Source organism: Lytechinus variegatus, chromosome 15 (assembly GCF_018143015.1).
Source record: "Lytechinus variegatus isolate NC3 chromosome 15, Lvar_3.0, whole genome shotgun sequence".
Lineage (NCBI taxonomy): Eukaryota > Metazoa > Echinodermata > Echinoidea > Temnopleuroida > Toxopneustidae > Lytechinus > Lytechinus variegatus.
Window position 1 is genome coordinate 2,844,515 of NC_054754.1, and position 26,930 is coordinate 2,871,444.

Here is a 26,930-nt window from a genome sequence, read left to right on the forward strand (position 1 = left end):
CACTATTACAACACGAGATGGCGCTGCACAACGCCGTACCCCGGGGTACTACGGTACCCCGGTGTACGGCGTGGTTCAACATTTCCCGATTTCCAGACACAGAACATTTAGCTACACCATACGTGTATGTAGCTCAACGACCAAGAGAATGTAGGGATAGTCTTCATGTAATCTGTTTCTAGACCAACTGTCCCAATCATGTCCAACATGTCCAACATTGCCACCTGCCAAGTGTGGCACTTGAATAATAAGGTCATAATACAGAGGGAACATGATATCCCAAAGCACGCTTTTACATAAAATGTATTTTTTTTTTTTTTCGAATATGGGAACTGTCAAATATTCATCTCAACCCACCCCCACCCCTGACAACAAAAGACATCAGCATATGACTGAGTCCAATCAATTCAAGCATGCAAAATTGCAAATTCAAATTGCATTTTCATATCACCTAGTTTCATTAAAAATATGTGAAAATCATGAAATAAATTGAATTTAAAACATTTCAGGTTTTTAATGATTTCATTTACAAACTTCAGTATGTTGCTATTTTCAATCAGTTCACCCACTTCACCAGATTAGACAATCAAACTAGATCTAGATGGAAGTCGTCAGGATCCAATGTACATTGTATTCAACCGTATGTGTACAGACTAAGCACTAATTACACACCTGAATTTATTTGCAGATTCTGTGGAGGCTTTGGAAAAGTGCATCAGAGAAGGGACACGAGTGGTATTTAGGAAGCGGAAACTCCTTGACACTAGTGTTGAGCAAACATCAGATGAAGAAGGTGAAACAGTAGCTTGCCCCGCAAAAAGATCACTAGACTTTGCTCAAGTAAAAAAGGTAACAAGTAATACATGTACTTATGACATCTATGTATTACATTCTAATTAACCCACTTGAAATAATTAAGAAAAAAATCATCTAGTTATGTTAAGCCATATAGTTTGAAAAAAGATTAAGGCAGTTCAGATGGATTTGACTTAACTTTAAAAAGGCAAGATGAGAAACATATATCTTGTGCATTTAAAGATAATTAGGGAGACTGATATGCCAGTACAGTCTTTAAATGATCAAAGCTCTTGAAGACTTAAGGATGTTCCACAGTTATGTTTGTGCGCATCATGATCTGCATATATTTTACACTCTGCGCGCTGACGTCACTGTGGATGAACAGGTGATTATTGATTAATTAGCTGAGGCCTGTGGGTATGAGCTGATTTTTCTCATCATCTGCACTCTAACTGCATGCAGATCCAATGCATTATTTTATGAAGCTAAAATAACTGGAATTATTCCATGGACCATTTTTCAAAATATCTTTACAATTTCAAAGTACTTTTCTCTTCAGTGCTGCCAAATATCAGGAATATGACGAGTTTGAATAAATGGTAGAGTGGTTTTTTTATTATTTTCTTCACATAGATACAACATATTTGGCGCATTTTTATGTTTTAAAAAGCTCTAATTTGCTCTAATAAAAATGATGATAGTTTGAAAAGAAGCACATGAACCCGTTTTAATTTGTGCTCTTGTATGTATACCTTCCTCTACAACTTTTCAAATTTTGGTGAAAATTACGTGGATTTTGAGTACAGTGCAGCATTTATTATTTAAATTTCACATTTTTGAGATTGACTTTTTGTTATCTTTTACGTCATTTTTAAGAACTGACAGTGCTGTTAGACTTAAAATTGCAAACAAATAGCACTATAAAGAGATTGTTTTCTCTAACGATATACTTATTAACTATCTTGCGAAATTTGATGACTTTTTCATGTATTTTGACTGAGTAATAGAGGTTCAAACTCATTGTAGTGATCTTGCAAGGTCTACAAATTCCAAATTCTTTTGAATGCGCAGTTCTTAAGAACATCAATTTGGGTGAACTTAGCAGCTCTATAGCGAAAAATCAAGCACATGGACCTATGTTAATCTTTGCATATTTCGAATATTCAGGTTCTTAAGTATCTATGTGCAAAGTTTGGTGAAAATGACATAGATTTCACTTTAACTGTAAAACATCCTTAAAGGGGAATCCAGCCTTGGTCATAAAATGTTGTGATGGAATGTATAAAAATAAAGTAGAATGGTGAAAGTTTGAAATAAATTGGACAAGCAATTCAAAATTTAGGGCTGCTTTAAAATTTAGAAACCTAAGATGTAGATTTCAAATTGGCAACTTGGAAATTAAATTATGACAAGGGGCAAGGAAAACTTTCCCATAGGGCATATACTTAACAAGGGGTGTGTGGATTTCTAACTGTCTTAACTCCTAAGTACCCATTCCTTGGGGCAGCAATCTAAATGTAACCCAGGTAGTATTGTTTCATGTCCCCATGAAGGAAAAATATTATTTGAAGTAAAACTTGAAGAAAAATAAATTTTAGTCATTTTATGTATTGGGAGTACATGGTCAGGTAGTCCTTTCCTTATGTCACTATGACATCATATATGCAGCCAATCACGTTTCAACTTGTCTGATTTTCCTTTTTCCTCCAGTTTTTATTACTTGGGTTGGGTTCCCTTTGAATTTAGTATGTGTTGATAAAAAATTTTTTTTTTTCCAAATTGTGTACAAGTACATGCAGGCACTATAACCCTCTTAAAGTCTTTGTCCAAACAATTTTTTAGGATGATGTAACAAATATAGGTATTTTTTTATTGCTTTAATGTGCAGAAAAAACAGACTGAACATCAAGTAGCATCTCGAAATAAGGAAATAAGTTCCATCATGGATAAACTGGTGGCTAACAAAAAGCCGCTGGTTTTAGCTCAAGCAGCAAGTGGCACCAAAGGCAAAGCTGGTACTCATCAGGCAGCGGAAATGGAGGCGATTAAGACTAAGTTTAAGGCCAAAACAAAGGAGAACTTAGAGCTAAAAAAACGAGTCAAGAAGTTGACAGAACTCAACATGAGGCTTCAAAACCAGATCCTTGATGTATTTGGTAAGGCTTTTTTTTAAGCATTTTTCACTTTTAAAGGGATTGTTTCACTTTGTTCTGAATCATATTTTATTAGAGATGTAAATAAAATTTTGAAAATGGATGAGGACAGGTGTCAGTTACCGCAGTAAAGAGCATACTGGTAAGCTAAATGCATCTCAGAGATGTCCAAAAATCAGGCTTGTAAATCGCTATTAGTGTAAATTCATCCTTTTCATTGTAAATTCTGGTGTGTTTCAGATGTACAGCATGCATCATGCCATCAAGTATGAGATTCTTATTGTCACCGAATATCTTCCATTTTCCATCCAAAAATGATGCAGTAACGAAGTGGCAAATATTCATGAGTTGTCTCCCCTTTCATCCTCTTCTAGCGAAACAGTCAAGGATGTTGGATTTTGGTCCATCCACCTCCACACCCATCCTAACGCCTCCAGATTCAGCTGCCCCTTCAGCAGACCTGGCTGCCCCAAGGCCCCCAAGTACCCCGACTGCTACTCCAGAACAAACTCAGCCAAGGAGGACCATCCCTTCATCTGAAGAGAATCGTTATATACCTATAGATGGAAAGGTAAGTTTAAATGGTGTAGACAAATCAAATCTGCTGTTGTTAAGATATGTATTTGGGAGATACATGTAGGCTTATGATTTTCAGTGTTAACCCTAATTCTCCCGAGGTAGCATAATGGCCCCCCCCCCCCTCGACAATTTTGGCGATATATCTGCTGCGCAAAATTTTTTGACCTCGCAGCTCACTGACTTTTTTACTTTCAAGTCTCGCTCGAATTTTGAGACCACATTTGTGACGCAACATTGTGTAAATGCATGTCAGACCTCAAATTGCTCATAAATGTGATTTCATGTTTACGATCAGAATTAAGTCTGGAACGATTTACATTGAAAAAACAATGAAAAACAAAAAGTAAAATACATAAAAAAACAATCAAATACATAAAAAAATCTGTCTTGGTATTAAAATTTTTTTCATTCACAATTGTTTGGAATGCTATAAAGAATATCACCCCAAAATAGCATTCTAGGAGCTTTTTTTCAGTGAATCAGAGCAAAAAGTATGATTTCATGAATAAATTGGCATTATTAAATCATATGAAATAAAAATATATGAATTCAGGAAAATTTACCAATGCTACTGCGTAGATTACGTCATTCTCTACCATCATGCAAATTTCTGTTATTGCAATCCGCGGCTGAGATCTTAATGGGAGGGGCCATAATGGCCCCCTCGGGAATGACAAGAATCAAAATACCCCGAGAGATTAAGGGTTATACCTATCTCTTTTGAAATTTATGCACATACATGTACAATGAAGTATTTGCTTTCAGTTGATCTGTCAGAAAATGAGAGTGTCATACTGGCACATTTATGTAATAGTACCAATTCAAGAAAATAATTGTCAATGTAAATTAATGAAGACATTTTGGTAACTGTTCTTTTTTTGCTAAATTTGTTTATAAGGTTTCCTTTGGAGAGAATGTTTCCCTCACATCCCAGCAGTGGGAGATTCTGGCCCACCAGGGGAGCGTTTCATGAAAGGACTTGTCGGACGTTTTATCCGACAAGTCCCATTTTATCCGACAGTTACTATAGTAACAGTGCCTCTCAGCCAATCAGAATCAAGGAAAGATGTCAGATCTGACAACTTGTCAGACTAAAATGTTGATGAAACGGTCCCCAGGTTGCGGCTAGGCTGAGAATGGATGCACCACACATGATGTCCATCCATTGTGTGGTGCATCGCATTGCTCTAGGGGTCTCCCAGGCTGCTGAGCAAATAGACAAGGTGAGGAGGTACAATCGGATGCTGCAGCAGTTATATAGTTTCTACAGTACGGGTCCTGTCAGGATGGCTGGACTCAAAGAGAACTGCAGGTTAGTAATATTTGTAAACTCTACATGTTGGCAAGAATACTAGAATTGCAGAAGGGATAATCTTACCAGAAAGAAAATCAATATGACTTTCTCAACAGTTAAAAGTTTTGTAAGAAGCTTGTCAGTATTTCCTGATTTCCAGACACAGAACATTTAGCTACACCATACGTGTATAGCTCAACGACCAAGAGAATGTAGGGATAGTCTTCATGTACAGTAATGTGTTTCTAGACCAACTGTCCCAGTCATGTCCAACGTTGCCACCTGCCAAGTGTGGCACTTGAATAATAAGGTAGTATTACAGAGGAAACATGAAATCTCCAAGCACGCTTTTACATCAAATGTGTTTTTTTTTTCTATTTCGAATATGGGAACTGTCAAATACTCATCTCGAACCTCCCCCCCCCCACCCCCAACAATAAAAAGCATCAGTATTATCAATACATGTCACAAATCATGTCAAGCCAAGTAACCACAAGTGATATACTTTATTTCAATTGATTCCTTTTTTTGTTATATGTTTTTTAAGAAAATCCTGGAGGATCCCGTCATTAAGCTGAAAGAGCCCCAAAATGTCCGCTGGTTGAGCCATTTTGCTGCGGTCATGGCAGTAAGGAGGAGTCTCAATTCATGAATCGCCAGCCTGGAACGAGAGGCGACAGAGAGACGATGTCTCAGCAAGTGGATTGGCACGAGAGGTGAAGTCCTTTGACTTCCTGGCATGCACAGCGATGCTGTTCATTACAAACTTATTGATAGGATAACCAGCAACCTAGAGGTACGGTGCCCAGACTCGGAGCTACTAAGGGCCTTCGAGGTGTTTGGAGACACTGATGCCGATTTCGACATACGTGAAGGCAGCAGTTGTCAGGTATTAATAAGACAGAAAATGTTTTTTTAACAAGATGTTAAAATCGTCGGAGGCCACCTACTGTTTAGATACTAATACACCTTCGCCCATTGTGTATAGTTGATCGAGGCAATATTCCTCTTCCAATTCAGTTATTCAGTCTCAGAGGATGAAGTGAAGGAATCTCCCCCATCTATTGCTGCTGTGACCAAAAGCCTTAAAGAAGCAATAGCGAATTTGAATGGCGCAGTGAAATCAGTTGTGGAAAGTGTGCAAAAAGAGAAAGCTTTAGAATATCAAGGCCAGCGCATTGATGACCTTGAAAAGAAAAACAAGAATCTGGAAGGGAGAATGGAGAAAATGGAAAAACTTGATACTCCATTGCAGAAAAAGGTTGATCATCAAAAGGCGGAGAGTAATAAAGCTGAGAGGTTCTCCAGGCACAATAGTTGCTGTCTGGTAGGCTTACCAGAACTTTCCGAAGAGGAGGAGTGCAACAAGCTGGTTCATCCGTGTCCATAAAGCAGTACAACAGGAACAAACCCGCTAAGTATGGATTACTATTCCGAGCCATGAATTCAGCAAGGTATGCATACACATTCGTCACCCTCCCCTACAGTGGCAAACCAACCGAAGCGCCAACGGCAGACTACATCACCGGAACAGAGGAAATCGTTCAGTATTTAGTGAACAAGATGAAGGAATATAACCATGTCCAAGGAAGGAACATCACCATGGATCGTTTCTACACCTCACTATCCTTGGCAGACTGGCTGTTTACAGAGGTCAACGCAACAATAATTGGCACCATGATGATAAATCGTAAGGGTATACCAGCTGAAGTCAAACCGACAGCAGGGAGAGATGAGTTCTCATACGAGGTCTACTGGAATGTCGAGAATCAACAGATGAGCCTTCATTCATACATGTATGTGGTACGAACCAAGAGCACTGGCCCTCGTAACGTGCTTGTCCTGACCACGATGAAGCCAATTCTAGGAACGACTACTGATGGTGGGAAGCATAAACCTGCTATTTTCAAGCTCTATGACTTCACCAAAGGAGGAACTGATATAGTGGATCAACGAATGCAAACCTACACCACGAAGGCGAAGTCCAACAGATGGACAATGGTGGCATTCTATTACCTGCTGGACACATGTAGAGTCAATGCCCAATCCATTTTGTCAATGAACCAGGGACTTGATCCACGGAAGGCATCATCTTTCGAGTTTGGATGGGACTTGGTTGAGAGCCTTGTAGTACCTTACATCCAGCAGCGACCAACAGTAGGCCTTCCAACATCTGTTCTCCGAAAGATGAAATTCTTTACTGGGGAACCTGTACCAAGAGAGAGGATTGCCCTAGCATTCGACAAAGTAGGAAGCAGAAAGCGGTGCACTACATGTGTAGATGACAGCCATGGTGAAGGTCATAAAAAAGAAAAGCCTTCCAAAGATGACATCGCAGTGCCAAATGTGTGGAAAGACAACCTGCAAGACCCACTCAGTCATCCAATGCAAATCTTGCGCATTCGAATCTGCATAAAGACTCTCAAACATGATTGTCACCATACACATGGACAAATCAATAATACTTTATAGTTTATTTGCCAATCATTTGCCTAATTTATAGTACTTTACTTTCAACTTCACATGATTGAGAAACACCTCTGACGTAAACATGTTGATCAAGTTGATGAAAATGCAAAGTTCAAAAAAACAATTCAAAAACTTTTACCATCACACTTGCCATTTTACTGTAATAACCAGACTGTTATTTATATTTTTTTTTTCACATTGTGTTTTGTAAACATGAAAGTAAATGTCATGTTTGTTTTGTTGAGACATTTGATGTGGGACGAAACTGGAAGATAAAGATAAATTGATACCTTTCCCAAATAATTTTTTGGTGTAATTTCTTTTCACGTTTGTCACTAAGTACCAATGAGTGAATGTGAATGATGCGTATGAATGGCTAATTTGCATAATCTGCATACTAATTGTTTTTTTTTTATTTTAGCTTGAAAATATAGTGGTACATAAAGAAACAGTGCAATTTTTGATACAAATGTATTTTTGAGCAATATAAAATGAAATGTGGTTGTAATTTTGTCAAATAGCAAAAGACGCTTGACGAAAAACAAAGAAATACATAAGAAAATTGAAAAACAATAAAATACATAAGAAATTATTACCACAACCACAATCTTTTTCTTTCAAGAATTGATGAGGGAGTTATGAAAGACATTTTTACCAAAAATTGCTATTCCTGAGGCTTTATTTAGTGAAAAATACCAGAATCTATGATTTCTCGCATAAATTAATTAGTTTTGAAAAAAATAAAAGGACTTTCGTAAATTTAGCTATACAACTTTGTAGATTACATAATTCTTTAGCCTTGTGCACAATTTTGAGGCAATCGGGCGACCCATGGCTGAGATCTCAGGGGGGGCCATAATGCCCCCCCCCCTGGTAATAACAAGCTTTGAAATACCCTGGGAGTATTAGGGTAAAAAGCAATGTGAGTGTTGAGAATGCTCACCGATATGGCAAGAAAGGCACTCACCCTCGTCACATCATTATTAAGCTACAAACATTTGGTGACAAGACTGACATCATGAAAGGTGCACGGAAGGCTCTTCATGGTGAATGCTACTATCTAACAGATGATTTGACAACTCGTGACCTGGAGCAAAAAAATAAACATTCCAAGGAAGTTCAAGACTTATACAAAAAAGGAACAAATCTTAGATTTTATGCTGGGTACTGGAGAGGAGATGGAGGCGCACCATATTTTGCATAGATGGCAGAGTGACTTCAACATTTCATGTCCCTGACCACATACATGCCTTCATCCAAGCTAACTGGAATTTAGTCCTTGTGGTCATGAGGCTGAAACACTAACTTCTTTGTTTTTTTCTCTATGCACTAATGTATTTTCTCTCCATATTCTCCTCATTCATCTTCCCTCTTACCATGATTGGATGCAGATCAATTGTAAAGAATTTGATATAAGGTTGTTACTATCATGCTATGTTTCATCATATTCTAGTTATAGTACATGTATATACTGAATATAGTAGTTCAGTTTTATTTTACTCTCTTCCTTCATCTTTCTACTGCCCTACATGTATACCGGTATGTAAATCTGTTAACACAAATTTGTCTGTTATGATTATATTTGATCTGTTATTGTCTACTAAAGCTTCATATGGATGAAGAAGAATATGATTTACCAGAAATCAACAACTGTAATCATTATGTATCCTAAGATAACCCAATGACCCTAATATATAAACCACCAACCAAAGATGTGACTAACTTTCTTGCTGATCTTGAATGCCTCATGTCAACTGTTAACTCATCTGGTAAATCTGTCTGTGTGATGGGTGATTTCAATATTGATCTATTATCCCAATCCAATCACTCCCTTCGCTTCCAAAGTATCATCAATTCAAACGCATTCAATATCATGATTGACAAGCCAACCAGGATTAGCAATCATTCATCTTCATTAATAGATAATATCCTTTTAAAGGTGTCTCAGTGTCATTTTGAGTCTGGATTGTTTTATTCTGAAATATCTGGTCATCTTCCTGTGTTCTGTATAATGTATGGTGTTAAAATTGGCAATTTACTGAAAATAAGAGGTACATACATGAAAGGGAGGAGAAGGATCATTAATGAAGGGATCAATGATCTTAACACAGATTTAATTTCAATTGATTGGGAGGACAATACAGCAACTGTATCTAATTACAGACCAATCTCAATACTACCCAGTTTATCCAAACTTTTAGAGAAAATTGTCTATAACAGGCTTTATAAATTTCTGGATGATCATAAGTATTTGAATTCTGAACAATATGGATTTACACGATCCAATCCACTGACCTTGCACTATTGACTTAGCAGCTCACGAGCATGTTGTTGGTGTATTTATGGATCTCGATATTAAAAGCTTTTGATACATTCGATTGTACTTAGTAAATTGGACCAGTATGGAATACGAGGTGTCGCACGACAATGGCTTTCAAGTTATTTATCTATTAGAAGACAACATACTCATTACAAGGGTACAAACTTTAGATGTTTCCTTTTTAACATGTGGTGTCCCACAGGGGTCTATTCTAGGCCCACCACTATTTTTCATTTACATTAATGATATTTGTGATGTTTCAGCCGCTTTGCATTACATTTATTTGCAGATGATACTAATGTTTTCATTTCACATCTGATGCAAATGATCTAGAGCACAAACAGAATTCAGAACTTCCGAAGCTGACTTTACGGTTTAGGAGTAAACCTATTATCCCTGAATTTAACCCTATCTAGGCCGGGGTATTTTGGGAGTTCCTAAGGCCGGGGGGGGGGGGCCTGGGAGGCCCCCCCCAAGATCTCGGCCGTCGACAGCGCGATTGCGCCGAAAATTGGCACGCGGGTTGTCTGGGACATAATCTACAAGATTGTATAGTAATTTATTTCATGCGAATCGCTATTACGTGATTATGCTAATTTATGCGTAATTAGTATGCGAAATCATAATTTTTCCTCTAACTCCCTAAATAAAGCTCCAAATGTACTAATTTTTTGTATAGAAACTCTTTGTGGTGTCCTTAGCAAGAATACATGAAAAAAATTGTGATATCAAATCATTTTCTTATGTATTATATTGTTTTTTGCAATTTCTTATGTATTTCTTTGTTTTTTGACCTTTTGTTTTTCATTGTTTTTTCAATGAAATTTGTTGAGGACTCTTCTGTGATCATAAAAATCATAACATGAATAAATTTAGACTAGCAAAACTAAAAAGAATCATACATTTATGAAGTTTGGTTGAAAACACAATTTGCATTGACGTTGTACATGAAATCACGTTTTTGAGCAATTTTCGGTCTGACATGCACTTACATAATGTTGCGTAATTTCGGAACCACGTACCTGGGTGACGCAAAATTGGTCTCAAAAGTTGCGCAAGACTTAAAAGTAAAAACTCAGCGAGCGGCGCGGTCAAAAAATTTCGCACGGCGAAAATATCGCGCAATTCGTTGAGGGGGGGGGGCCTCCCCCCCGCCTAGATAGGGTTAAGAAAAACAAATTTTGTTCATTTTCAGTGGAGGAAATCTACTGGTAAAAACAAATAAGCATTATTAGATGGAGTTTAAATAGAACAAAGGCAGTGTACACAGTTTCTATGTGTGTATGTTAATCAGAATCTAGACTGGAGTGATCATGTCACTCACATTGTTTACCAAAATTTCTAGAAATATTGCTGTATTATGTAGGGTAAAACATTTTGTTAATGATAGGATATTATTGATATACAATACTCTTGTATTGCCACATATTTCATATTGCAATGTTCTTTGGGCTACATCTAAAGTGTTAACTACCAATATATTTCTCCTGCAAAAGAAAGCAGTTTGCATATGTACTGGGTCTGGTTACAGAGACCATACAAATCCCTTATTTGTAAAGCTGAAGTACTTGAAGGTTGAAGATATAATTTTTTTGCAAACTGCCTTATCTATGTTTCGTTTTAAAGCCAATATGCTGCCTTACTCTATTTCTTCAATGTTTCAGCTTAACAGCACTGTCCATTCATATAGCACAAGACAGTCATCGAACATACATGTGGTTAATCCCCGCACATTAGCTCATAAATCAATTAGACACTGTGGTTCAGATGTTTGGAATTCTCTTCCACATAATATTTGAAAATTGAAAACCTCACATTCTTTTAACTCTTCATGCGTTCACCTGTAAACCCCCTGTGTGTTGCATTATTTTAGGGTCTCATTCACATTCGTGCTATGAGTCACAGACTCCTTACAATAAACTTGGCCATGGTATTGTTTGTGAGGAGGGTTTATTGATTTTATCCTCTGATTTTTCAATGAACTTCCTGGCTGTGATCAGGATGTATTGATTTTTGGGGAAAACCCAAAGATTCTGTAATTTGTAAACAGCGATAATCCCCGGATAATCCGTTGAACACTAAAGTAATGTCGCACGCGCGATCGATCGGTACACATGTACGGTATATAAAAGCGTCAGGCTATACATTGTAGCTAGGCACACTCCGGGGCATGCAATTGTTCGAAAACAATGGGACAGGGACATCTATGGGAAATGTGTGGTTGTGCAAAAATGCGAACAAAACACGCCTACGGATGTGCAATAATGCGAACGTAACGCATGAAGAGTTAAATTGACTGCAAAGCACAATCTCCTTTCAAAATTACAGAATCTGTAAAGTGCTAGTAACGTATACATGTATGTAATTCTTTTCTTCGTAACTGAAGACTAAGAATTTAACTTTGTTGTTGAATTACTATTACCATATATTCATAAAAACTTGAAACTTAATTGTTATATCTTGGCAATCTATCACTTTTATATTCTTCTCTTTCTTTCCTCTCTTCCTTATTCTTACATTTTATTTCGTTTTCTTGGATGCAAAACCAGTGTAAAGGTGCTTCAACCAATCAAGCTTTTAGCTTATGTTGCAACACTTTTGTATGTTCATTATTTACTTGTGTTTTATATATATACTTATTTGCGACGAAGCAAGATGCTCCAATCAGCGGGTTCGGCAAGATAAAAGGATGCAACAGGAAGGGATGTCACCCAAAATGAATGGAAAAAGGGGTGTCATCGGGTTGCGTCGGCTCTCGTCGCTCCGTCTGGAATCAGACCCGGATCTTGCGATTCAGTCACGACAAGTAGCGATGCATAAGGGATTTTTGGTGCCATGCCTATTAAAGTAAATCATCAATTTTTGCGAACCAGCAGGCCAAGTTGACAGCTGAACATGATGCAGCTGTCTAAAAGAGACATAATAATTTCATGGGAAACCATGACTAAGTTACCAAATGATCTTGGAGATTTTACATCAAAGCAGATATCTTTGTACTATACTCAATCAGCTTCAGATAAATGATTTTATATACTGCTACTACATTTCATACAATACAAAAATTGAAAGGGCAAGTGTATGCTGATCTACATACGGAAAGCCATTCTATCATCTTTTCCCATTTCTTGATATTTGTGAAATAGGAGTGAATGATATATTACAGCTTGCCATATGTAAATGTTCATCAGCATATGCTGCCTCAAATATCCATGTCTGGGTTACATGAAGTTCAGTGATTGATCACTGGGCTCATTTCTACAATTCATTACATTGCTCATATTGATAAGCATGTATGATCAATCGTAAAAATCAGCCCCCAGATTGTTCGCTAAGCTCCGTGTCACAGGGCCCTCAAGTGACAGCCCCTTTCAGTATGAACTACGCACACGAAAGAAAACACCTTTCATATTTGAAAAATAACTCTATACCTTTGAAAGACTTGATGAGGTCAGCTCAGATCTCAAGCAAGTAATATTAATACCTAGGGAACTCTGTACTTGACAAAAGACCTGAGGCAGTTCCATCATATCTCTTGCTAGTAGTATCAATTACCATCATTATTACAGAAATTCATACTTGATGAAAGACTTGGTTGCAGTTGCAAGAGGTCTCCTCCTCATAATGTAAATACCTTCAATATGGCACTCTGCTTGTCTAAAGGGAAATCCTACTCCTAGACGGCTTGAGGTAGTTGCATCAGATCATCTTCTTCAGGTGATAATACCTTCAATATAGAACTCCCTAATTGTATCCCGTAGGTAATGAAAGACGTGATGTGGCTACTTCAGACCTTCTCCTACTAGTGATGTATGATGGCCTCATCCCAAGGACCGTGGATGTTACTGGAAATGAAATTGGACAAGAAGAATATCAGGAATCAGTGTTGAAGCTACAGAGGATGGCAGTGGTTGGGCCCAACCGGCATAGACAATTTCTGACCACCCCCATCATAAAAAAACACTCCTTCCATCCATCAATGATTTCAAATGAAGAGTGTTTCAAAACTAAGTCCTTGAAAAGAGGAATTGCTCTTGCATCTATTCCCATCTTTAACCCTGTCTAGGCCGGGGGTGGGGGGGGGGCCTCGGAGGCCCCCCCCTCAACGAATCGCGCAATATTTTTGCCATGCAAATTTTTTTACCACGCCGCTCGCTGACTTTACTTGCGCAAGTCTTGCGCAACTTTTGAGACCAATTTTGCATCACCCGGGTACGTGATTCCGAAGTTACGCAACATTATGTAAGTGCATGTCAGACCAAAAATTGCACAAAAACGTGGTTTTGTGTACAAATTCAATGCAAATTGTGTTTTCAACCAAAATTCAGAAATGTATGATTATTTTTAGTTTTGCTGGTCTAAATGTATTTATTTTATGCTTTTTAAAATCTCAGAAGAGTCCCCAACAAATTTCATTGAAAAACAATGAAAAACAAAAGGTCGAAAAAAACAAGGAAATACATAATTGCAAAAAACAATACATAAGAAAATGATTTCCTATTGCAATTTTTTTCATGTTCACTTGCTAAGAACACCACAAATAGTTTCTATACCAAAAATTAGTACATTTGGAGCTTTATTTAGGGAATTAGAGGAAAAAGTATGATTTTGCATACTAATTACGCATAAATTAGCATAATTACTTAATGGCGATTAGCATGAAATATATTACTCTACAATCTTGTAGATTATGTCCCAGGCAACCCGTGTTCCAATTTTTGGCGCAATCGCGCGGTCGACGGCCGAGATCTCAAGGGGGGGGCCTGGGAGGCCCCCCGGCCATATTAACTCCCAAAATACCCCTGCCTAGATAGGGTTAACCTTGTTTTATTTGCATAACTTACATAAAATACTTTTACATTTGATAAAAATATTGTTTTCAAAGATTTGCTGTCAGATTGTTCAGATTGTTATTACATTAATGTTCCTTCACTTTTGGCTCTAAGACTTACTCAAAACTTTGTAATGCAGTGAAATGGCGACCACTGCTAAAATGGGACTAGCTAGAACACTTGTCAGGGATTAAGTTGAGGCTGGCCTCAAGGGCCAAGGTTGCAATTTTCCAGCCTTGGCCTCGTGCCAAGTCACGTGTACAAAGGTTATCTAGTTTCACGTCTTCGTTACTCTACTCACAGAGGAATGAAATAAAAATGTCAGAAACAGACAGTACTTACTTTTTATATGGTTGTAATTTGATGAGCCACAAGGGGCACAGATAGGTTATAAACAGGTGAGCTAGCCCAAATGCTATGGCAGGGACAACTCTAACAGAGTACAAAGCGATGAAGGCAATGCCAGCACTAACCCATGTCATGATGGGCTGGGTCTTGGGAACCTCTTTCTGCAGGAGGAAGGGGGACGGAAGAAAAGAAGAAACGAGCCAATTTCAACGTACATGTAATGGCAGTTTTATGCAACTTAGCATATAAAGACAAAGAAAAAAGACATATTAGCTGGTATCAAGAAAGTTACATTTCCACCTCAATAGTAAGTCCCAATCACATGGAAGTCCCTTGATCAAATACAAGTTTGTAGTTGATCTGCCTTCAGTTCAATAAATGAACTGTGAATGCATAAGGCCAGACAGCCAAGGTCAAAGCCAAGAGCAGATTGTCTGATGCCAAAAAAGGACAAATGGGACTAAATGTCCAAGTTCAAAGCCAAAGGCTTCAGACCTTCAAGGCCATATAATTGTCCTCGATGCCGGCCTACCGCACAACACTGAAAATGCAGGAGAGGCACAGATCTCAAGCATAGATATAGTTACCTTTAATCGTTTCCTGAGTGTGGGCCAGAGGGCAAAGAGCTGCATGGCAAGAATCACTGTGGCAAAAGCATGGAGAGTAGTTGGTAGTCTTGATGCAAGACACACTGCAGCAAAGATCGATGCATTCAGCGACAGATGCTGAGAGGCACTATTAAAGAAAATAGGAAAATTACACCATAATGGATTACATGTAGAAAGATTATTTCCAATTTATGTACATGTACAATCTCAGAATAAGAATCATGTTTTATGTACACAATGGAATATCAGTCTTTGGACTACTGCATTAATAAACAAAAATTGAAGTGAATCAAATTGATTGGTTTAAAATATACTCACACAACTTTCGTTGTACCATAGTCATAGAAGATTAGGTTACCCAGTAGCATAAACACCTGAAAGAAAATTGATCAAATTTGACGACAAAATACATGAAGGACAGCAACAGCATCATAGGGCATTATGGGTAAAATAAAAATTCAATGATTTACCTTGAGATGAACTCTTTTGCTTTACCCATAATGCCATACAAATTCATCTTGAAGGTAGTAAATATAATAATTTAGGGGGTTTTTTTCTCTCTCTCAATTAAAAAAGAGGAGCACAAACACATAAAACAAACGCAAAATCAGAATCCAATGAAATCACCTCCAAAGTGTTTGTATGAATAAATAAAGAATATGCGCCAAAAAGCTCTGGAAGAATATGTGTCATTTCTAAGAAATGAGCAAAATAAGCAGGAATTCAATCAAATGTCAGGTATTTTTCAAAGCAATATTCATACACTTTCCCACATATGCTTTTCTGTGTTACTGATCATCAGAACTATCAATTTTGAGCTAAGATTTCATGATTTTACAAACATTAGTTTACATTAATGTACCCGATCTAGATGATTCATAATATTTTGACAATTAACCTTGATTTAAAAGACTTTCTCATGAAATAATTGTTGCTGCAACCACTGTCTTTTACCTTTAACCCCTTTACATACTGGGAATTACAGAACCCAGGAAACCAACGAGTTAACTTACCGTCATAGCATGGATGGTATCTGTACTGATTGAATCGGTCAAGGTCTTCAGTATGGGTGACATCCCAAACGAGAATGTGAGAAAAATACAGCTGGACCGTAGGTCATCTAAAACTGGAAGGGGATAAGAACAAGAACAGAGTCAGGACAGTAAAGAATCACTGTTCATACTTACACCATTAAATTTACACCATTGATCAACATTAAGTCACTGGGGAAGGTTCTCTGTAATGTGCCAAAATAAGAATTTGGACTTTAAAAAGTAAAATTAAGAAAATTAGCTAATCTGAAACAGTAGTTTTTCCTCTACATACAGTAAAAATTTGAAGTTGTAAAGCTGAATACAAAGATAATAGCTTCTTTGACACTATTTTTTGTGGACTACATGAAAGTTTCACAGAGATTGTACAGTGAGCACATCTCATGCTCATTCAAAACATGTTTTCGCCATATTTGTCTTAAGCCCTCACTGAATTTCTTTTGCATTTAATCAATTGCTTATGTGGGTTTTGGTTGCTAAATTTCGAAAAGTTATATATCATTTCAAAGCTTAGTATGTGCCTTTTCAAATGCAATCAAAATCTCAAAATTCATTTTAGGTGACTTGTTGTTGGTTTTGGAGTGGAAAGGCACATATGCACCACCAACATTCATTATTATGAGAGACTTGCAGGTCAAGCACTGTTTCCTAAGGTGCAAGATAGCACAGGCCTCAAGTGAGAATTGACAAATTAAAGCAATAACTTTTGAAAAGTTACTAAATTTTCTGCCAGTGCAAGGCCATATACAACAACAATAATAATAATAGACAACTTACCAGACCTTTGAACTTTGGCATTATTGTCTGGCCTCTCTAGCCATCTAAACACTGGATATCCACACACAGTAAGTAATCCGCCAACACACAGCAGGAAGGATGGGGACAACCGCTCCTTCAGCATGAAGATATGGGCGACAACAAACAAGCACACACTGAAACAAAACATAAATAGCTCATATCATTACTCAATCAATAGGTAGCCTTACTGGATGCAGAAAGAAAACATTTATAATCCATTGCAAATTTCTGTTCCAATTTTACACTTAAAAATCAATTTTAGATGAAGCAATTCAGTTTATACTTCTTGTTGCAAGATCCAATTGCAAATTTCCAAACAAGCATGTCATTGATTCGGTTATACGAAGTAGATCTCAAGTTTCTTGCAATCCTCCATTAGATTAGCATCGCACTCTCTGTTCATGAAGGTCCATGCTGTTATATATACACACACACACACAACCGTTTTTTATTTTTTAATTAAAAACAGTTTGGCCAGTGCAGTAAACCATAAAGAATACATTGCACATCAAAAGGCACCTAACAACCATAAACTACATGTACTCTGATATCTGATTATAAAAGTGAAGAAGGAACATAAACATTTGCTATCCATGCACAGGATCAATGGACAAAGCTAAGGTCACTGTATTGATCGCCATGCAAAGTCAGTTCTCACTTGTACTACCTAGACTCACCTATAAAGCTTGTAATCAATTAATTGTTGGGGGTGTTTCGACAGGAGTAAAGCGTGACCTAGAGTCGTACTTAAACTACCATTTGCATGTGGTAGAAAAGGCATCACTGCATTGGTCAAATCATGCTAAAAAGATGCGCACTAATCAATGAGATTGCGAGTTACAAGCCTTGTGCACATCAGCATTTAACCATGACTCTAGGCCATAATCAACTCTTTGTTAAACAACTAATGGGGTGTTTCACAAAGATTTAAGTATGACTTCAACAGCACTTACATACCGATGCATACATGATATGCAACACACGTTCTTATTGATATACACAATAGTGCGAGTCCTCATGACACGATCTGACCAATGCCGTCAAGCCTTTCATACAAAAGGAAATTGGTATTTAAGTGAGACTAGTACTTAAATCTTTGTGAAACACCCCCTGGTTTATTTCTTTCTGGCAAGAGGGGAAAAAATTACTTTCCAACAGCATGAATTGATTTGATTAAAATATTTGTTACTGTGAATACACATGTAGGTCATAGTTAGAAATAAATTGACTAATTTTAACAATAACCACCTCCCAATTTCAAGCTACGTGTATCATACTCCAAAAAATCTCATTTTTAATCATAAAAAATAAACTTAGTACCTGCTTAGTTGTTGGGTGACCACTCCTGTTTCACGTACAACATTCCAATATTCATATGTTCTTGTATGTACTGTTGACAGAAAATGACAAAAGAAATGATGAAGAAAGATACTTTTTGTTATTTTACGGTAATGAAATTAAACTTTAGCCAGCATCAAAGACTAAAATAGCAATGGGTGAAGCAAGGGCAAGGGTTAGCAGAGGGTGACCTTCCAATAGCTGTTCAGACATTTACACATTTCTAAATATTTTTTTTCCAACTGTCAACACACCTTGGTGCCCGACTCTGTCTGAATATGTTAAAAGATACAGTGCGCATGTACTAGTCTGCAGGCACAGACCCTGATAGAAACTTTGATCAACAGTTGTGTCTCCACGCACATAGCAAATACAAAACTTGCTGTTTCAATTCAGGCAAGATGGCCTTCAGTACACAAGGCATGAGTAGGCTACAATTCAGACCCTTTACTCAGGTGACGGCTTGCACAGCAGACTACGCATGTACCAGCTGTAAAGACACCCCCGCTAATTTAGGCACACCCCCAAATTGCATCATGTGTCTAAAAGAGGTGATCCACCTTGACTAACAACTGTTGCACAATACTTAAAACACTAAAAAAAAATACATATGATTTAAATTGTAAAATATTAAATTCCACAGCATGGGGAAAAAATCCTGCAGAACTTTACAATGTCTGGAATTTCCAGGCATCTAATTCACATCATACTTACAATTCTTTTTCAGTTCATCTAGGAAGGAATCATCAACATAGTTGTCTGGGACTCCTTGCTCCTTGTACAAGATCTTGGCCCACTTCCTGGTAACCATGGTCATGCCTGATATAAACAGAGAAAGTCAATCATTTATATTAACCCTGACCCAATTCATACTCGAACAAAAGTGGTAGGGGTGTGCCGCGTGCGAGACAAAAAAACGGGGGCTCCGGAGCGGGCTTATTGTAAAATGTAGGGTCTTCGGAACTACAAATGTTTGTGAAAATGGGGGTACTTGGAATGCATTGCCTGCGTGTGAGTGTGTATGCATCCCTATGGTCTGGCAAACGTGCATGCAGCTAGCCCGGCAGCAAGGGCGTCGGGTGCAGTCGCGCAGAAGCGATGGTTGATCAGCGCTCTGCAGCTCATTGTAACGATCAATGCGACCGGAACGGCGTAACGAGAAATATGCGAAGCATTAGAGCGGATTTCATTCTTCTTTTTTCTCGATGAGAATAAATGCTTTGCTTTGAAGCAGCTTTCTCTGTTCCTTTTCTCAATAAGATAAAAATGCTTTGCCTTGGAACCGGAAATTAGTGTAAATAAAAAAAATTAAAATAGGGGTCCCCTCCGCGGCACATCATTATCATCCGTTAAAGTACAGTCCACAAGGTTGGTGTATCATCGTACTTGTAGAATTGTGCATGAGTATGTACAGTGCTGTGGAAGATCTATTCTACGTGCGGTAAAAAAAAATTAAAAAAAATAAATAAATAATAAAATAAAATAAATCAGCGCAGCCTTAGCGCAATTGGATTTTCTGCACCTCAGCCTTGAAGCTGGCTACTGAAGTACAGTTAGCTGTAATGGCAGGGAGAATATTCCAGTCTAATGGCATCAGGAATAAAAGTTTTCTGATAAGTAACAGTGCGAGCATGTGGGACGTGTAACCTCATCTGATGACCATGAAGCGAAGTGGAAGTGGCAGTCTGGTTGAAGTACTGTACCTTTGGTACATCAACAATTGTGTTTACCAAGCGATAAACCATCACCACCTTGAACTGGGCTCTTCTCTCTTCAAGGGTGGCCCACTACACATTATATACTGAGTGCCCCCCCCCCCCAGGGTTGAGAGTAAGCATATGTTAGTAAATTACCCTGGCTATGTACAAGACTTTTTTCATTAATGTTAAAAACTCCGTAACGGACAAGTCCAGCCCAACAAAAACTTGATTTGAATGAAAAGAGAAAAAATCAACAAGCATAACACTGGAAATTTCATCAAAATCAGATGTAAAATAAGAAAGTTGTGACATTTTAAAGTTTCGCTTCATTTCACAAAACAGTTATATGCACATCTCGGTCGGTATCCCAATGAGGAACTGATGAAATCACTCACTCACTATTTCTTTTGTATTTTATTATATAAAATATGAAATATTTTGATTTTCTCATCATTGTCATGTGAAATGAAGTTACATTCCTCCCTGACCACGTGGATTTGTTGAATTCCATTATTTTAATATTTTTGTACTTCAGGCAAGGAGGTCCTAATCATCAAATTTAGAAAAAGTTTAAATACTGTATAATTCAAACAATAAAAAAAAAGAAATTCTAGGTGGTTTCAAACCGCCTCGATCACAAGAATCCCCGTTAAATTACGAGAACTTTTTTAGGCTAAAAATACCCATTAATTTATTCCTGCATTCACACCGCCCTGAACCATACCCTTCGGGATAAGTTCCTGAAGTTACGAGCATGCGCGGTATGGTCTGATGAACAGGCAAGGCGCGAGATTCAAAATCACTAGCCCAGCAGCCACCCACAGCTCCCGCGCCCAACGACACGCTGGGCTAAAAGTTCCCGTAATTTGCTTTCACATCGCCAAAATACCTGCGACCTTGGAAAAATCCCTGCGAAAGTTCTCGTAATTTCGCCAAGTACCTACTTTTTAGCGGGTATTTTCTTTCGGGGAAATTACGCGTAGTTTGCTTTCACATTACCAAAATACCTGGTATTTTCTGATCGGGGTAAATTTCCCGATCAGAGAATACCTGGAACTGACGAACTTCGAGGCGGTCTGAAACCACCTTGTCTTGTCGTCTTTCCGTTAATGCCCACAATCATTATATTGATTATTATGGCATATGAACGTCAAGATTGACTTGACTTACCGGGACCGGCAGGTGCAATACACCGGGTGAACACCCTACTCTTTGACGAATAGTGTATTGGTTTTAACGTGCATAGGTTATGACTCTCCTATACACGGGACCAACATTTGCGTCCTTTCCGATGGACGGAGTGTTTTCCAACTGCATTCACACCTGCACTGAGTACAGTGGTGAGGCATGATAACACACAACGCTATAGCATCAGATTTTTTGTTAGACGCGTTTCGGCATGAGCGGGACTCGAACCCCTCACGTTGAGATCTACTATCTTATCTGAAACATGCGCTCTAACCGACTGAGCTACGCTGCCTCCCTAAGTGCCTCCCACCTTCTGATAGATGAGTGACATCATCGGCTCTCTCATTTGGATGTGGCTGGTTCATTTATAACTATTTTGTTGAAATAAGCGAAACTTTGAAATGTTATAACTTTCTTATTTTACATCCGATTTTGATGAAATTTTCAGCATTGTGCTTGTCTGATTTTTCTCTATTGATTCAAATCAACATATTTCTGAGGTGGACTTGACCTTTAAAACAGACGGCTGCCAGCTGTCTATATCAGTCTATGAGCATATTGACCTGGAATGAAATGTGATCGAGAGAATTGATATGACATTTCGGTTTGCAAACAATATGACAGTATATAAAAAAAACTTCATCATTGCGTCCTCAAGACTAGGATGGTACGCCAATGCTGTACACAGCACACACTTAAAAAATCATTAAAATAACACTTTTGTGAGCAAAATTACTAATTTCCAAACATTTGCAATTTATTTTTCATTAGTAACTACGGAATAATTTTTGTATTCACCAGAGCGCTCAAAAACTTGAATTTTGGGCATATTTTTATGTAAGCATGGTAGCCCTCTATTCTATTGATGGAAAGTAATAACTAATAATATCATGGTAAGCCAAATTATATGAGGAATAGGGCCTTATCGTCATCCAAGTCACTGGGGACAAACTTGAGACACACCTCAAATATCAGCAATCTTTCAATAGAATCCACGGTTGGAAGATTTTCAAAAGAAATCTATTGTTCGCGATGCGAAACGGTGCGAAGCTTCTCACTGAGCGGGGACTTCCTTCCACCACACGTTTTCCCATTGACACAATAACAACTGACTCGGACACTTTTTCAAACGACAAAAATATAGTCTCTTTCTTTTCACTCCTGTGGCGGTATATTCTTCCAAGTTGATGAAACAATGATCAAAACACTAAATAAGACAAATTTAATAACACTAAAAACACTATTTAACTGTCTAAATACTCCTCGTGATCGGAGTCCCCTTCCCGTGTTGAGTTCGTCTAATTTCCCATAGGAGGGGACTTGGATAACGAGGAGTACTATTAGTCGTTATCCAAGTCCCCTCCTATGGGAAATTGGACGAACTCAACACGGGAAGGGGACTCGGATCACGAGGAGTATTTAGACAGTTAAATAGTGTTTTTAATGTGATTTTCATTGATTTTAATGATTCTTATTATCGAAAATATTCATTAATCATGTCTATTAAACTGTCTAAAAGTGGCAGAGTGGTTTTGAAGAGGAGGGAAATGAGGGGTAGATGAATATCAACGGGTTAATTGCCGTTTTGTATTTTTATTAGGAGAGGGGACTTGGATCACAAGTAATAGTACTCCTCGTTATCCAAGTCCCCTCCTATGGGAAATTGGACGAACTCAACACGGGAAGGGGACTCCGATCACGAGGAGTATTTAGACAGTTAAATAGTGTTTTAATGTGATTTTCATTGATTTTAATGATTCTTATTATCAAAAATATTCATTAAGCATGTCTATTAAACTAAAAGTGGCAGAGTGGTTTTGAAGAGGGAAATGAGGGGTAGATGAATATCAACGGGTTAATTGCCGTTTTGTATTTTTTAGGAGAGGGGACTTGGATCACGAGTAATAGTACTCCTCGTTATCCAAGTCCCCTCCTATGGGAAATTGGACGAACTTAACACGGGAAGGGGACTTGGATCACGAGGAGTATTTAGACAGTTAAATAGTGTTTTTAATGTGATTTTCATTGATTTTAATGATTCTTATTATCGAAAATATTCATTAATCATGTCTATTAAACTGTCTAAAAGTGGCAGAGTGGTTTTGAAGAGGAGGGAAATGAGGGGTAGATGAATATCAACGGGTTAATTGCCGTTTTGTATTTTTTAGGAGAGGGGACTTGGATCACGAGGAGTAGTATATACTGTTTTAATTTAATTCTTTAGACAGTTAAATAGTGTCTTTAATGTGATTTTCATTGATTTTAATGATTCTTATTATCGAAAATATTTATTAATCATCTCTAGGAAACTGTCTAAAAGTGGCAGAGTGGTTTTGAAGAGGAGGGAAATGAGGGGTAGATGAATATCAACGGGTTAATTGCCGTTTTGTATTTTTAGGAGAGGGGACTTGGATCACGAGTAATAGTACTCCTCGTTATCCAAGTCCCCTCCTATGGGAAATTGGACGAACTTAACACGGGAAGGGGACTTGGATCACGAGGAGTATTTAGACAGTTAAATAGTGTTTTTAATGTGATTTTCATTGATTTTAATGATTCTTATTATCGAAAATATTCATTAATCATGTCTATTAAACTGTCTAAAAGTGGCAGAGTGGTTTTGAAGAGGAGGGAAATGAGGGGTAGATGAATATCAACGGGTTAATTGCCGTTTTGTATTTTTTAGGAGAGGGGACTTGGATCACGAGGAGTAGTATATACTGTTTTAATTCAATTCTTTAGACAGTTAAATAGTGTCTTTAATGTGATTTTCATTGATTTTAATGATTCTTATTATCGAAAATATTTATTAATCATCTCTAGGAAACTGTCTAAAAGTGGCAGAGTGGTTTTGAAGAGGAGGGAAATGAGGGGTAGATGAATATCAACGGGTTAATTGCCGTTTTGTATTTTTTAGGAGAGGGGACTTGGATCACGAGGAGTAGTATATACTGTTTTAATTCAATTCTTTAGACAGTTAAATAGTGTCTTTAATGTGATTTTCATTGATTTTAATGATTCTTATTATCGAAAATATTTATTAATCATCTCTAGGAAACTGTCTAAAAGTGGCAGAGTGGTTTTGAAGAGGAGGGAAATGAGGGGTAGATGAATATCAACAGGTTAATTGCCGTTTTGTATTTTTAGGAGAGGGGACTTGGATCACGAGGAGTAGTATATATTGTTTTAATTCAATTCTATTGATCTTAATAATTCATCATCGAAAATAGGAAACAAGTGACACAGTGGTTTAATTCGGATGAAGGGGGACTTGAATCACGAGGAGTAATTATAGACCGACATTCTAATTACGTACCTTACGAAATAAAGCAATGGAGACAGTTAAGAGAGAGATATGCATTTTGATTTATTTAGTAAAAATGTGATAGACGAAATAAAGCATAATCATGACAAACATAATGAGATTTATTCATAGTATAATTAAAAAGTACGACGAAATAAAGCCTATATATACTGAAAAGAAGTAGATGCAATTTTGATTTATTTAGTAAATTAGGGATAAACGAAATAAAGCAATGTCTGCAGAAGAGGGATACTCGGGGCCGATTTATTTAGTAAAAATGTAAACGAAATAAAGCAAATTTCATAGTGTGGGAAACATAAGAAGATGAATATACTCTTGATTAATATGTATATGAAAAGTACTAATTTACGAAATAAAGCAATGGAGATTGAAAAGATGATTCAATCCTGATTCATTTAGTAAATTACGAATCAACGAAATAAAGCAATTGAGACTGTTCGAGGGATATACTCGGGGCCGATTTATTTAGTAAAAATGTAAACGAAATAAAGCAAATTTCATAGTGTGGGAAACATAAGATGAATATACTCTTGATTTATGTATATGAAAAATAAAGTAATGGAGATTGAAAAGATGATTCAATCCTGATTTATTTAGTAAATTAGGAATCAACGAAATCAAGCAAGAGACTGTTCGAGGGATATACTCGGGGCCGATTTATTTAGTATAAATGTAAACGAAATAAAGCAAATTTCATAGTGTGGGAAACATAAGAAGATGAATATAATCTCGATTTATGTATATGAAAGTACTAATTTACGAAATAAAGCAATGGAGATTGAAAAGATGATTCAATCCTGATTTATTTAGTAAATTAGGAATCAACGAAATAAAGCAATTGAGACTGTTCGAGGGATATACTTGGGGCCGATTTATTTAGTAAAAATGAAAACGAAATAAAGCAAATTTCATAGTGTGGGAAACATAAAAAGATGAATATAATCATGATTTATTTATATGAAAAGTATAATTTACCAACTAAAGCAATAGAGATTGAAAAGAAGTATAATATAGATGCAATTCGATCTGATTTTTAACGCCAATAAAGTGAAGATAGACCAAAGATTGTAGAGCGCGCGTACGCGGCGCTCTACAATCTTTGGTGGAGACTGAAAAGAGACAAGTCACACACAACTACGATGGAGGTTGGTAGAAACAGGTAGGACATGTTTTACGTTGTGAAAAATTGTCCGTGGATCCGAGTCACCGGGGACTTGGATCACGATAATGCCATGAATAGCTGTAATGAAAACAGACAGTGTAAAAAAATCAAGCATTTGTCCCAAAGAAAAAGAGAAAATAAGCCAAACATTGCTATACCCTTATTTTGCAACACATGCAATTTTGCCCTGGACCCGCGCGCCACTAGCCGCGTGCCAACTCGGCCTATTCTCTGGGGGCCTCGAGCGTGGACCATGGTGAGCGTCATTTTGGGCCTGAATTGCTGGTGGGTTGGTGGTTTTTATTATTTGAATTTTTAATCTATTCAAATCTAAACCTACATTACATCCAAATCATGAAACATTTCAACTCTCTATACCTACTTTCACAGTACATACTTACCACAGACAGTGATTTACAACGTGAAAAGGCAAGGTAATAGTGCGGCTTTTACGGTCGGCATCCTCCTCGCGCTCCGGCCTCCGTCCTTAAGCTATGGTATCCTCGCATCAGAGAGAAAACATTCAGGGGAGAAAAAAAAATCATCAACAGTTGAGAGGTTCATGTTTTAACCAAAGATTGGGTTCGGTAAAAAAAAATTCCGAGAGCGAAAGACGGCTCGAAAAAAAGTATTATAACATAGGAGTGTTTGTGTGTTTTTTAAAAGTTGTTACTAACAAATACAGTGCTGTACTCTCTGATTGAATTACTTCAATTGCTTTTATAAATTTGCAATATATGTACCATAATAACTTGCTTTAATTAACATGTTTAATGTTTGTGGGGGGGGGGTAAGTTGTTTTAATAACAAATACAGTGCTGTATTCTTTGATTAATATGTACCATATGCTACAGTTTAGATTTTGTAAATTTTGCATTTGTAGATTTGCAACATATGTACCATAATATATAATTCAGCCCTCGACTGCGCGATATATGGAGTTTGCATACTCAAAACTGCTACAATTAC

At 37.4% G+C, this 26,930-nt stretch overlaps 3 protein-coding genes across 3 annotated transcripts; 2 read left to right on the plus strand and 1 right to left on the minus strand.

Annotated features, from left to right (window-relative positions):
- Nucleotides 1-2,052: 2,052 nt before the first annotated feature.
- On the plus strand, nucleotides 2,053-4,558 carry LOC121428772. The gene is made up of 3 exons (XM_041625591.1): nucleotides 2,053-2,954; nucleotides 3,326-3,522; nucleotides 4,429-4,558. The coding sequence occupies exons 1-3, from the start codon at nucleotides 2,741-2,743 to the stop codon at nucleotides 4,501-4,503; spliced, it is 486 nt and encodes a 161-aa protein (XP_041481525.1). The 5' UTR covers nucleotides 2,053-2,740; the 3' UTR covers nucleotides 4,504-4,558.
- Nucleotides 4,559-4,574: 16 nt separating this feature from the next.
- Nucleotides 4,575-7,847, plus strand: LOC121428771. The gene is made up of 2 exons (XM_041625590.1): nucleotides 4,575-4,842; nucleotides 5,372-7,847. Exon 2 carries the CDS (start codon nucleotides 6,265-6,267, stop codon nucleotides 7,294-7,296), a length of 1,032 nt encoding a protein of 343 aa, XP_041481524.1. The 5' UTR covers nucleotides 4,575-4,842; nucleotides 5,372-6,264; the 3' UTR covers nucleotides 7,297-7,847.
- Nucleotides 7,848-11,978: 4,131 nt separating this feature from the next.
- Nucleotides 11,979-26,444, minus strand: LOC121428913 (phosphatidylinositol N-acetylglucosaminyltransferase subunit C-like). Its single transcript, XM_041625797.1, has 9 exons — nucleotides 26,363-26,444; nucleotides 19,301-19,405; nucleotides 18,569-18,638; nucleotides 17,228-17,382; nucleotides 16,412-16,524; nucleotides 15,717-15,772; nucleotides 15,378-15,525; nucleotides 14,785-14,951; nucleotides 11,979-13,455 (listed from the first exon to the last, which is right to left on the minus strand). Exons 2-9 carry the CDS (start codon nucleotides 19,401-19,403, stop codon nucleotides 13,413-13,415), a joined length of 855 nt encoding a protein of 284 aa, XP_041481731.1. The 5' UTR covers nucleotides 19,404-19,405; nucleotides 26,363-26,444; the 3' UTR covers nucleotides 11,979-13,412.
- Between the last annotated feature and the right edge of the window lie 486 nt (nucleotides 26,445-26,930).